This window comes from Agelaius phoeniceus, chromosome 3, assembly GCF_051311805.1.
Source record: "Agelaius phoeniceus isolate bAgePho1 chromosome 3, bAgePho1.hap1, whole genome shotgun sequence".
Classification (NCBI taxonomy): Eukaryota; Metazoa; Chordata; class Aves; order Passeriformes; family Icteridae; genus Agelaius; species Agelaius phoeniceus.
The window spans coordinates 1,790,461-1,803,073 of NC_135267.1; the positions used below are offsets into that span (position 1 = coordinate 1,790,461).

The following is a 12,613-nucleotide window of genomic DNA, read 5'->3' on the forward strand; positions in this document are numbered from 1 at the left end:
GAGATCAGCATTGGGAGCATTGGGATTGGGATTGGGATCAGATCGGGATTGGGATGGGGATTGGTGGGATCGGGATTGGGATTGGGGTCAGGATCAGTTTTGGGATTGGGATCAGGATCGGGATTAGTATCAGGATGGGGGTTGGGATTGGGATGTGGAGCAGGATTGGGATCATTGGGATCAGGGTGGGGATCAGAATTGGGGTCAGGATTGGGATGGGGGCTGTGATCATTGGGATCAGGATTGGGATTCGGATTGGGATTGGGATCGGGATTGGGATTGGGTTCAAGTTCATTATTGGGATTGGGATCAGGAATGGGATCAGGAAGGGGAATGGGATTGGGATCAGGATTGGGATCATTGGGGTCAGGATTGGGATCCAGATTGGGATTGGGATCGGAATTGGGATTGGGAATTGGGATCAGTATCAGGACTGGGTTTGGGATTGGGATGAGGATTGGGTTGGGCTCATGGGGATTGGGGTCAGGATCAGGGTTGGGATCGGGATCAGAGTTGGGATCAGTGCTGGGATCAGGATCAAGATCGAGATCGGGATTGGAATCAAGATCAGGATTGGAATTGGGATCGGGATCAGGATCAGGATCAGGATTGGGATCAGGATTGGGACTGGGATCGGGGTTGGGATCAGTGCTGGGATCAGGATCGGGGTCGGGATTGGGATCGGGATCAGGATTGGGATTTTCCCATCCCACTTTTATCCCCATTCCCCCCCCGCCTTTTGCTGGGATCTTTCGGGATTTTTTCGGGAGCGTTCCCATTCCCGGCAAAGGGGGAATTCTGGGAATTGCAGCTTTCCCAGGGAGGGCGTTCCCGGCTCGGGCTCTGCTGCCCCCTGGCGTCCACAGAAATCCTGGAATTTTTCCAGCTGGGAAAAAACCCAAATCCAGGGAATTTTCCCAAGTCCCAAATTTGATGAATTCGTGGAAATTTTTGGGGCTGGAAAAGCCAAATCCAGGAATTTTCCCGATTCCCAAATTTGATGAATTCGTGGGAAATTTTTGGGGCTGGAAAAGCCAAATCCAGGGAATTTCCCAGCCTGGAATAGGGGGAGGTGTTGGGGATTCCGGGATCCATCCCCAGGGATTTTTTATGGGATTTGGGGATGGAAAAGAAAACTGGAGTCCCCGAATTCCCAGGGAATTCCCAAAAACCCCAAATCCTGCACCCCAAATCCCAGCCCGAAAATCCCAAAAATCCCAGGAATCCCAAACTCCCCAAATTCCAAATCCCAAAAATCCCAAACCCCAACCCCAAATTTCCAAATCCCAAAAATCCCAAGAATCCCAAACTCCCCAACTTCCAAATCCCAAAAATCCCAAATCCTGCATCCCAAATTCCAGCCCCCAAATCCCAAAAATCCCAGGAATCCCAAACTCCCCGAATTCCCAAAATCCCAAACCCCAAATCCCAGCCCCCAAATCCCAAAAATCCCAAATCCTGCACCCCAAAATCCCAAAAATCCCAAGAATCCCAAACTCCTCAAATTCCAAATCCCAAAGTCTAAATCCCAAAAAGCCCAAATCCCAAATCCCCAAAATCCCAAATCCCGCACCCCAAATCCCAGCCCCCAAATCCCAAAAATCCCAGGAATCCCAAACTTCCCAAATTCCAAATCCCAAATCCCAAAAATCCCAAATCCTGCACCCCAAATCCCAAAAATCTCAAGAATCCCAAACTCCTCAAATTCCAAATCCCAAACTCCAAACCCCAAATTCCAAATCCCAAAAATCCCAAACCCCAAACTCCAAATCCCAGCCCCCAAATCCCAAAAATCCCAAGAATCCCAAACTCCCCAAATTCCAAATCCCAAAAATCCCAAACCCCAAATCCCAGAATTCCCAAACCCCAAACCCCAAATCCCAAAAATCCCAAATCCTGCACCCCAAATCCCAAAAATCCCAAGAATCCCAAACTCCTCAAATCCCAAATTCCAAATCCCAAAAATCCCAAAAATCCCAAATCCCAAAAATCCCAAATGCCACCCCCCAAACCCCAAAAATCCCAGGAATCCCAAACTCCAAAACCCAAATTCCAAATCCCAAAAATCCCAAACCCCAAATCCCAAAAATCCCAAATCCCAGAATTCCCAAACCCCCCCAGCATCCCCTGATCCTTTCCCTGCCCCTCGGGGGGGACTTTTAGGGAAAGAATTCCCAGGTTTTTTTGCAGGATGTTTTGGGAAGGAATTCCCATATTTTGAGGGGCTGAATTCCCATTTTCTTGGGGGCTGAATTCCCTTTTTTTTTGGGAAGGAATTCCCATTTTTTGGGGGTTTAATTCCTGTTTTTTTGGGGAGCTGAATTTCCGGTTTTTTGGGAAGGAATTCCCGTTTCTAGGCGCCCGAATTCCCATTTTCTTGGGGGCTGAATTCCCAGGTTTTTTGGGAAGGAATTCCCATTTTTTTGGGGGCTGAATTCCCAGGTTTTTTTTAGGGCTGAATTCCCAGATGTTTTTGGGGGCTGAATTCCTGGGTTTTTGGGGGCTGAATTCCCATTTTTTTGGGAAGGAATTCCCGGTTTTTTGGGGGCTGAATTCCCGTTTTTTTAGAGCTAAATTCCCTTTTTTGGGGGGGGGGACTGAATTGACGGTTTTTGGGAAGGAATTCCCGTTTTTTTTGGGGTGGGGGGTGTAAATTCCCAGGTTTTTTAGGGCTGAATTCCCATTTTTTTTGGGAAGGAATTCCCGTTTCTCGGGGGGCTGAATTCCCATTTTTTGGGGGCTGAATTCCAAGGTTGTTTTGGGAAGGAATTCCTGGTTTTTTGGGGATTGAATTCCTATTTTTGGGGGGGCTGAATTCCCGGGGTTTTTTTTAGGGTTGAATTCCCGTTTTTTTGGGAAGGAATTCCCATTTTTCTGGGGGCTGAATTCCCGGGGTTTTTTTGGGAAGGAATTCCTGTTTTCTTAGGGCTGAATTTCTGGGTTTTTTGGGAAGGAATTCCCATTTTTTTAGGGGCTGAATTCCCGTTTTTTTGGGAAGAAATTCCCGGGGTTTTTTAGGGCTGAATTCCCATTTTTTGGGGGGAGGGCTGAATTCTCCTTTTTTTGGGAAGGAATTCCCATTTTCTTGGGTGATGAATTCCTATTTTTTTGGGGGGGCTGAATTCCCGGTTTTTTGGGAAGGAATTCTCGTTTTTTTAGGGCTGAATTCCCATTTTTTGGGGGGCTGAATTCCTGGGTTTTTGGGAAGGAATTCCCATTTTTGGGGGGCTGAATTCCCTCATTTTGGGGGCTGAATTCCCATTTTTTTGGGGGCTGAATTCCCATAATTTTTAAGGCTGAATTCCCATTTTTTTGGGAAGGAATTCCCATTTTTTGGGGGGACTGAATTCCTGGTTTTTTTGGGAAGGAATTCTCGGTTTTTTTAGGGCTGAATTCTTGGAGTTTTTTGGAGGCTGAATTCCCGTTTTCCTGGGGGCTGAATTCCTGGTTTTTTTGGGAAGGAATTCCTGGTTTTTGGGGGCTGAATTCCCGTTTTTGGGAAGGAATTCCCATTTTTTTGGAGACTGAATTCCCATTTTTTGGGGGCTGAATTCCCATTTTTGGGGGGGCTGAATTCCCTTTTTTTTTGGGGAAGGAATTCCCATTTTTCTGGGGGGGCTGCATTCCCGTTTTTTTGGGAAGGAATTCCCATTTTTTTTGGGAAGGAATTCCCGTTTTTTGGGGGCTAAACTCCCATTTTTTGGGGGGGCTGAATTCCCCTTTTCCTGGGGGCTGAATTCCCGTTTTTTTGGGAAGGAATTCCCATTTTTGGGGGGCTGAATTCCCGTTTTTTTTCATTTTTTTAGGGCTGGATTCCCATTTTTTGGGGGGCTGAATTCCCAGGGTTTTTTTAGGACTGAATTCCCAGATGTTTTTGGGGCCTGAATTCCAAGGTTTTTTGGGAAGGAATTCCCATTTTTTTGGGGGCTGAATTCCCGTTTTTTTGGGGGCTGAATTCCCATTTTTTTGGGATGGAATTCCCGGTTTTTTGAAGGAATTCCCCTTTTTGGGGGGCTGAATTCCCATTTTTTGGAAAGGAATTCCCATTTTGGGGGGCTGAATTCCCATTTTCTTGGGGGCTGAATTCCCAGGGTTTTTAGGGCTGAATTCTCGGTTTTTGGGAAGGAATTCCCCTTTTTTGGGGGGCTGAATTCCCATTTTTTGGGGGGCTGAATTCCAAGGTTTTTTTGGGAAGGAATTCCCATTTTTTGGGAAGGAATTCCTGTTTTTTTGGGGGCTGAATTCCCGTTTTTTTGGGGGCTGAATTCCTGTCTTTTTGGGGGGCTGAATTCCCATTTTTTGGGAAGGAATTCCTGTTTTTCTGGGGGCTGAATTCCCATTTTTTGGGAAGGAATTCCCTTTTTTAAGGGGGCTGAATTCCCATTTTTTTGGGAAGGAATTCCTGGGGTTTTTTGGGGCCTGAATTCCCAGGGGTTTTTTAGGGCTGAATTCCTGTTTTTTTGGGGGAAGGAATTCCCATTTTCTTGGGTGATGAATTCCTATTTTTTTGGGAAGGAATTCCTGTTTTTTTAGGGCTGAATTCCTGTTTTTTTGGGGGTTGAATTCCTATTTTTTGGGGGGCTGAATTCCCATTTTCTTGGGGGCTGAATTCCCCTTTTTTGGGGGGCTGAATTCCCGGGTTTTTTTGGGGGCTGAATTCCCATTTTGGGGGGGCTGAAATCCTAGTTTTCTGGGGGCTGAAATCCTGGTTTTTTGGGGAAGGAATTCCCATTTTTGGGGGCTGAATTTTCGGGTTTTTTTCCGGGGCTGAATTCCAAGGGTTTTTTTTAGGGGCTGAATTCCCATTTTTTTGGGAAGGAATTCCCGGGTTTTTGGGGGGGCTGCATTCCCATTTTTGTGGGTGCTGAATTCCCGGGATTTTTTTAGGGCTGAATTCCCCTTTTTTTGGGAAGGAATTCCCCTTTTTTGGAGGACTGAATTCCCATTTTTTGGGGGGCTGAATTCCTGATTTTTTGAGGCTGAATTCCCGTTTTTGGGGGCTGAATTCCCATTTTATGGGGGGCTGAATTCCCTCATTTTGGGGGCTGAATTCCCATTTTTTTAGGGCTAAATTCCCATTTTTTTGGTTATTTTTTCCCCCCCTTTTATTGCAGCACCTTTTTCCCGGGCCTGGTGGTTTGGATCAACCGCGTTTTCTTCCGGCTCCTGTTCAGCTCCCGCCAGGAGAGCGTCGGCCGCAGCCACCGCATCCTCAACTACGAGTGCCGCTTCCGCCAGCACGTCCAGGACTGGGCCGTGCCCATGTAATCCCCACATCCCGGCCCTTTTCCATGGGAATTTCCTGATCCTGGTTCATTCCCACAGGAATTCCCAAATTCCAGTCCAGGACTGGGCCGTGCCCATGTAACCCATCCCCTGATCCCGGTTCAATCCCATGGGAATTCCCAAATTCCAGTCCAGGACTGGGCCGTGCCCATGTAATTCCCTAATCCGGGTTCAATCCCACGGGAATTCCCAAATTCCAGTCCAGGACTTGGCCGTCCCCATGTAATCCATCCCCAAATCCTGGTTCATTCCCATGGGAATTCCATGATCCCAGTCTGGGATTTGGACATTCCCATGTAATCCCCAAATCCTGGCCCTTTTCCACGGGAATTCCCAAATCCCAGTCCAGGACTGGGCCCATTCCCATTTAATTCTCAGATCCCGGTTCATTCCCATGGGAGTTCCATGATCCCAGTCCAGGACTGGGCCATTCCCATGTAATTCCCAAATCCCGGCCCTTATCCATGGGAATTCCCTGATCCCGGCCCTTTTCCATGGGAATTCCCTAATCCGGGTTCAATCCCACGGGAAATCCCTGATCCCGGCCCTTTTCCATGGGAATCCCCAGATCCCAGTCCAGGACTGGGCCGTGCCCATGTAATCCATCCCCTGATCCCAGCCCTTTTCCATGGGAATTCCATGATCCCGGTTCAATCCCACGGGAATTCCCTGATCCCAGTCTGGGATTTGGACATTCCCATGTAATCCCCAAATCCTGGCCCTTTTCCTTGGGAATTCCCAGATCCCAGTCCAGGACTGGGCCGTGCCCATGTAATCCCCAAATCCCGGTCCAATCCTATGGGAATTCCCAAATCCCGGCCCTTTTCCACAGGAATTCCCAAATTCCAGTTCAGGACTGGGCCATTCCCATGTAATCCCCTAATCTCAGTCCTTTTCCATGGGAATTCCCTGATCCCAGTCCAGGACTGGGCCATCCCCATGGAATTCCTGAATCCTGGTTCATTCCCATGGGAATTCCCAAATTCCAGTCGAGGACTGGGCCCATTCCCATTTAATTCTCAGATCCCAGTTCATTCCCAAGGGAATTCCATGATCCCAATCCAGGATTGGGCCCATTCCCATTTAATTCCCAAATCCTGGTTCATCCCCATGGGAATTCCCGGATCCCAGTCCAGGATTGGGCCACTCCCATGGAAATTCCCGGATCTGGGTCCATTCCCATGCAATTCCCATAATTCCCAGATCCTTCTCCTTTTCCATGGGAATTCCCAAATTCCAGTCCAGGACTGGGCCGTCCCCATGTAATCCATCCCCAAATCCTGGTTCATTCCCATGGGAATTCCATGATCCCAGTCTGGGATTTGGACATTCCCATGTAATCCCCAAATCCTGGCCCTTTTCCACGGGAATTCCCAAATTCCAGTTCAGGACTGAGCCGTTCCCATGGGAATTCCCTGATCCCGGTTCAATCCCACGGGAATTCCCAGATCCCAGTCCAGGACTGGGCCGTGCCCATGTAATCCATCCCCAAATCCCGGTTCAATCCCATGGGAATTCCCTGATCCCGGCCCTTTTCCACGGGAATTCCCAAAATCCAGTTCAGGACTGGGCCATCCCTATGGAATTCCCAAATCCCGGTTCAATCCCACGGGAATTCCCAGATCCCAGTCCAGGACTGGGCCGTGCCCATGTAACCCATCCCCAAATCCTGGTCCTTTTCCATGGGAATTCCCAAATTCCAGTCCAGGACCGGGCCCATTCTCTTGGGAATTCCCAGATCCCAGTCAATTCCCATGGAAATTCCCTGATCCCAGTCCAGGACTGGGCCGTTCCCATGGAATCCATCCCCAAATCCCGGCCCTTTTCCATGGGAATTCCCTGATCCCAGTCCATTCCCATGGGAATTCCCACATCCCAGTCCAGGACTGGGTCGTTCCCATGTAATTCCCTAATCCGGGTTCAATCCCACGGGAATTCCCTGATCCCAGTCCAGGACTGGGCCGTGCCCATGGAATCCCCTGATCCCAGCCCTTTTCCATGGGAATTCCCAAATTCCAGTCCAGGACTGGGCCGTCCCCATGTAATTCCCTGATCCCGGTTCATTCCCACGGGAATTCCCAAATCCGGGTTCATTCCCACGGGAATTCCCAAATTCCAGTTCAGGACTGGGCCGTTCCCATGGAATTCCTTAATCCCGGTTCAATCCCACGGGAATTCCCAGATCCCAGCCCTTTTCCATGGGAATTCCCAGATCCCAGTCCAGGACTGGGCCCATTCCCATTTAATTCTCCGATCCCGGTTCATTCCCATGGGAGTTCCATGATCCCAGTCCAGGACTGGGCCCATTCCCATTTAATTCCCAAATCCTGGTTCATCCCCACGGGAATTCCCAAATCCCGGCCCTTTTCCATGGGAATTCCCAAATCCCAGTCCATTCCCATGTAATTCCCATCATTCCTGGATCCTGCTCCCTTTTCCCATGGGAATTCCCTGATCCCAGTCCAGGACTGGGCCGTTTCCATGTAATCCCCAAATCCTGGTTCAATCCCACAGGAATTCCCAAAATCCAGTCCAGGACTGGGCCGTGCCCATGTAATCCATCCCCAAATCCTGGTTCATTCCCATGGGAATTCCCAGATCCCGGTTCAATCCCACGGGAATTCCCAAATTCCAGTCCAGGACTGGGCCGTGCCCATGTAATCCCCTGATCCCGGCCCTTTTCCATGGGAATTCCCAAAATCCCGGCCCTTTTCCATGGGAATTCCCTGATCCCAGTCCAGGACTGGGCCGTGCCCATGTAATTCCCTGATCCCGGCCCTTTTCCATGGGAATTCCCAAAATCCAGTCCAGGACTGGGCCGTGCCCATGTAACCCATCCCCAAATCCCGGTTCAATCCCACGGGAATTCCCTGATCCCGGTTCAATCCCATGGGAATTCCCTGATCCCAGTCCAGGACTGGGCCGTGCCCATGTAATTCCCAAATCCCGGCCCTTTTCCATGGGAATTCCCTGATCCCAGTCCAGGACTGGGCCGTGCCCATGTAATTCCCAAATCCCAGCCCTTTTCCATGGGAATTCCCTGATCCCAGTCCAGGACTGGGCCGTTTCCATGTAATCCCCAAATCCCGGTTCAATCCCACGGGAATTCCCTGATCCCGGCCCTTTTCCACGGGAATTCCCTGATCCTGGCCCTTTTCCATGGGAATTCCCTAATCCGGGTTCAATCCCACGGGAAATCCCTGATCCCAGTCCAGGACTGGGCCGTGCCCATGGAATTCCCAAATCCTGGTGCTTTTCCATGGGAATTCCCAGATCCCAGTCCAGGACTGGGCCGTGCCCATGTAATCCCCAAATCCCGGTTCAATCCCACGGGAATTCCCAAATCCGGGTTCAATCCCATGGGAATTCCCAAATCCCAGTCCAGGACTGGGCCGTGCCCATGTAATTCCCTGATCCCGGCCCTTTTCCACGGGAATTCCCAAATTCCAGTCCAGGACTGGGCCGTGCCCATGTAACCCATCCCCAGATCCCGGTTCAATCCCATGGGAATTCCCAAATTCCAGTCCATTCCTATGGGAATCCCCTGATCCCAGTCCAGGACTGGGCCATGCCCATGGAATCCCAGGACTGGGCCATGCCCATGTAATTCCCAAATCCTGGTCCTTTTCCTTGGGAATTCCCAGATCCCACTCCATTCCCATGGAATTCCCAAATCCCAGTGCTTTTCCATGGGAATTCCCAGATCCCAGTCCAGGACTGGGCCCATTCCCATGGGAATTCCCTGATCCCGGTGGTGAATTCCTGTGGGAATTCCATGATCCCTGGATCATGGATCGGGTTCACCATTCCCACCGGGATGATTTCCATGGGGATCCCTGCAGATCCCAAGCCCAGGATCCCAAACCCATCCCGCTCCAAACCCCAGATCCCCCGAGTGATCCCATGGGAAGAACATCCCAGAACGTTCCCGACCATTCCCAGCCCATTCCCAGCCCATTCCCAGCCCATTCCTGACCATTCCCGACCATTCCTCGACCATTCCCAGGAAAACCAGGAATTCCATGGGCTGGAGATCCCTGCAGATCCCAAGCCCAGGATCCCAACCCCATCCCAAACCCCAGATCCCTGTGATCCCACATTCCAGACCAGTCCAGACCAGTCCAGACCAGTCCAGAACATTCCCAGAATTCCACGGGCTGGAGATCCCCCTAGATCACATCCTCATCCTAAATCCCGGATCCCCTGTGATCCCACATTCCAGAACATTCCTGAACCATTCCCGACCATTCCCAGGCCATTCCCAGGAAAACCTGGAATTCTTTAGAACGCAGATCCCTGCAGGTCCCAAGCCCATCCCGCTCCAAACCCCAGATCCACTGTGTGTCCCCCCACATTCCAGACCATTCCAGACCATTCCGGACCATTCCCAGAATTCCATGGGCTGGAGATCCCTCCAGATCCCAACCCCATCCTAAACCCCAGATCCCCTGTGATCCCATGTGAAGAACATTCCAGAACATTCCAGAGCGTTCCAGACCCTTCCCCGACCATTCCCGACCACTCCTGACCATTCCCAGGAAAACCAGGAATTCCATGGGCTGGGGATCCCTGCAGGTCCCAAGCCCAGGATCCCAAACCCATCCTGTCCCAGACCCCGGATCCCCTGTGTGATCCCACATGAAGAACATTCCAGAACATTCCCGACCATTTCAGACCATTCCCAACCATTCCCAGACCATTCCCGACCATTCCCAACCCATTTCAGCCCATTCCCAACCATTCCCAGAACACTCCCAGAATTCCATGGGCTGGAGATCCCTGCAGATCCCAGGCCATTCCTGACCATTCCCCACCATTCCCGACCATTCCCAGGAAAACCTGGAATTCCATGGGCTGGAGATCCCTCCAGATCCCAGACCATTCCTGACCATTCCCAGCCCATTCCCAGCCCATTCCCAGCCCATTCCCAGCCCATCCCGTGCCGCTCTCCCCGCGCGTTTCCGGCATTCCCGATCCCATTTCCCATTTCTCTCTCTGTTTTTGGTCAGCGGTCGTGCGCGGGCGGCGCTGCTGGAGCTGCGGGCGGCGCTGGCGGCGGAGCCGGGCCTGGGCGCGCATTTCCCGGTGGAGATCCGCTTCTGCCGCCGCGACCGGATCCCGCTCAGCCCCTGCTTCCAGCGCGACTCCTGCTACATCAACGTCATCATGTACAGGTGGGACGGGAAATCCAAACCCGGGATCCGCTCCGGGAATTGGGGAATTGGGTGGATCCAGCCTGGGAAATCCACTCTGGGATCCAGCCCTGGGATCTGCTCCAGGAGATTGGGAATTGGGTGGATCCAGCCCGGGAAATCCACCCGCGGGATCCGCTCCGGGAGATGGGGAATTGGGTGGATCTGCCCCGAGAAATCCACTCTGGGATCCAGCCCTGGGATCCGCTCCGGGAGTTTGGGAAGCCAGGAGTGGGAATCAGTGCTGGGATCCACCCTGGGAAATCCAGCCCCAGGATCCACTCTGGGAATTCAGGATTCCAGGATCCAGATTGGGAATCAGCCAGATCCTTGAATCTAAGGATCCACCCCAAGAAATCCAGCCCAGGGATCCACTCTGGGAGGTTGGGGAAGGCAGGAGCGGGAATCAGCGCTGGATCCACCCCGGGAAATCCAAACGCGGGATCCACCCCGGGAGATGGGGAATTGGGTGGATCTGCCACGAGAAATCCACTCTGGGATCCACTGTAGGACCCAGCCCCGGGATCTGCTCCGGGAGATGGGAACTGGGTGGATCCAGCCTGGGAAATCCACTCTGGGATCCGCTCCGGGAGATGGGGAATTGGGTGGATCCAGCCTGGGAAATCCACCTGCGGGATCTGCTCTGGGAGTTGGGGAATTGGAGGGATCTGCCACGAGAAATCCACTCTGGGATCCACAGTGGGATCCAGCCCCGGGATCCGCTCTGGGAGATGGGAATTGGGTGGATCCAGCCCAGGAAATCCACTCTGGGATCCGCTCTGGGAGATGGGGAATTGGATGGATCCAGCCCAAGAAATCCACTCTGGGATCCGCTGTGGGAGTTTGGGAATTGGGTGGATCCAGCCCGAGAAATCCGCTCTGGGATCCGCTCTGGGAATTGGGGAATTGGGTGGATCCAGCCTGGGAAATCCACCCATGGGATCCGCTCTGGGAATTGGGGAATTGGGTGGATCCAGCCCAAGAAATCCACTCTGGGATCCTCTCCAGGAAATGAGGAATTGGATGGATCTGCCCTGAGAAAGCCACTCTGGGATCCAGTGCTGAGATCCATCCCTGGGATCCACTGTGGGAGTTTGGGTAGCCAGGAGTGGGAATCGGCGCTGGGATCCACCCCAGGAAATCCAAACGCGGGATCTGCTCCAGGAGATTGGGAATTGGATGGATCCAGTGCTGAGAAATCCACTCTGGGATCCGCTCTGGGATTTCGAGATCCCGGGATTGGGAATCAGGCAGATCCAAGGATCCAGTGCTGAGATCCACTGTAGGATCCAGCCCCGGGATCCGCTCTGGGAATTGGGGAATTGGGTGGATCCAGCCTGGGAAATCCACTCTGGGATCCGCTCTGGGAGATGGGAATTGGGTGGATCTGCCCTGAGAAATCCACTCTGGGATCCACAGTGGGATCCAGCCCCGGGATCCGCTCCGGGAGATTGGGAATTGGATGGATCCAGCCTGGGAAATCCGCTCTGGGATCCGCTCTGGGAATTGGGGAATTGGGTGGATCTGCCATGAGAAATCCACTCTGGGATCTGCTCAGGGAGATGGGGAATTGGAGGGATCTGCCACGAGAAATCCGCTCTGGGATCCACTCTGGGAATTTGAGATCCTGGGATTGGGAATCAGGCAGAGCCAAGGATCCACTCTGGGATCCAGCCCCAGGATCCACTCTGGGAGTTTGGGAATTGGATGGATCCACCCTGAGAAATCCACTCCGGGAATTCGAGATCCTGGGATTGGGATCGGGATTGGGGATCAGGCAGATCCAAGGATCCAGTGCTGAGATCCAGCCCCGGGATCTGCTCCAGGAGTTTGGGAATTGGATGGATCTGCCCCGAGAAATCCACTCTGGGATCCATGGTGGGAATTCAAGATCCTGGGATTGGGAATCGGGCAGATCCAAGGATCCACTCGGGGATCCACTCGGGGATCCACTCGGGGATGTCAGGATCCCAGGATCCGCTTTGGGAATTCGAGATCCCAGGATTGGGTTTGGGAAGGATCCCAGGATCCCGGAATCCAAGGATCCAGCCCTGGGATCCACTCTGGGGATTTGAGATCTTGGGATTGGGATCAGGATTGGGAATCAGCCAGATCCAAGGATCCAGTGCTGAGAT

At 52.1% G+C, this 12,613-nt stretch overlaps 1 protein-coding gene across 1 annotated transcript in view; it reads left to right on the top strand.

Moving 5' to 3' along the window:
- The window catches only part of LOC129134553 (L-gulonolactone oxidase-like), an 83,048-nt gene that overhangs the window by 54,075 nt on the left and 16,360 nt on the right, over window positions 1-12,613 (top strand). Inside the window, exons 8-9 of the mRNA XM_077176371.1 lie at window positions 5,115-5,264; window positions 10,296-10,460. Of these exons, the coding sequence (XP_077032486.1) occupies window positions 5,115-5,264; window positions 10,296-10,460 (315 nt within the window). The remainder of the gene's footprint in view (window positions 1-5,114; window positions 5,265-10,295; window positions 10,461-12,613) is intronic.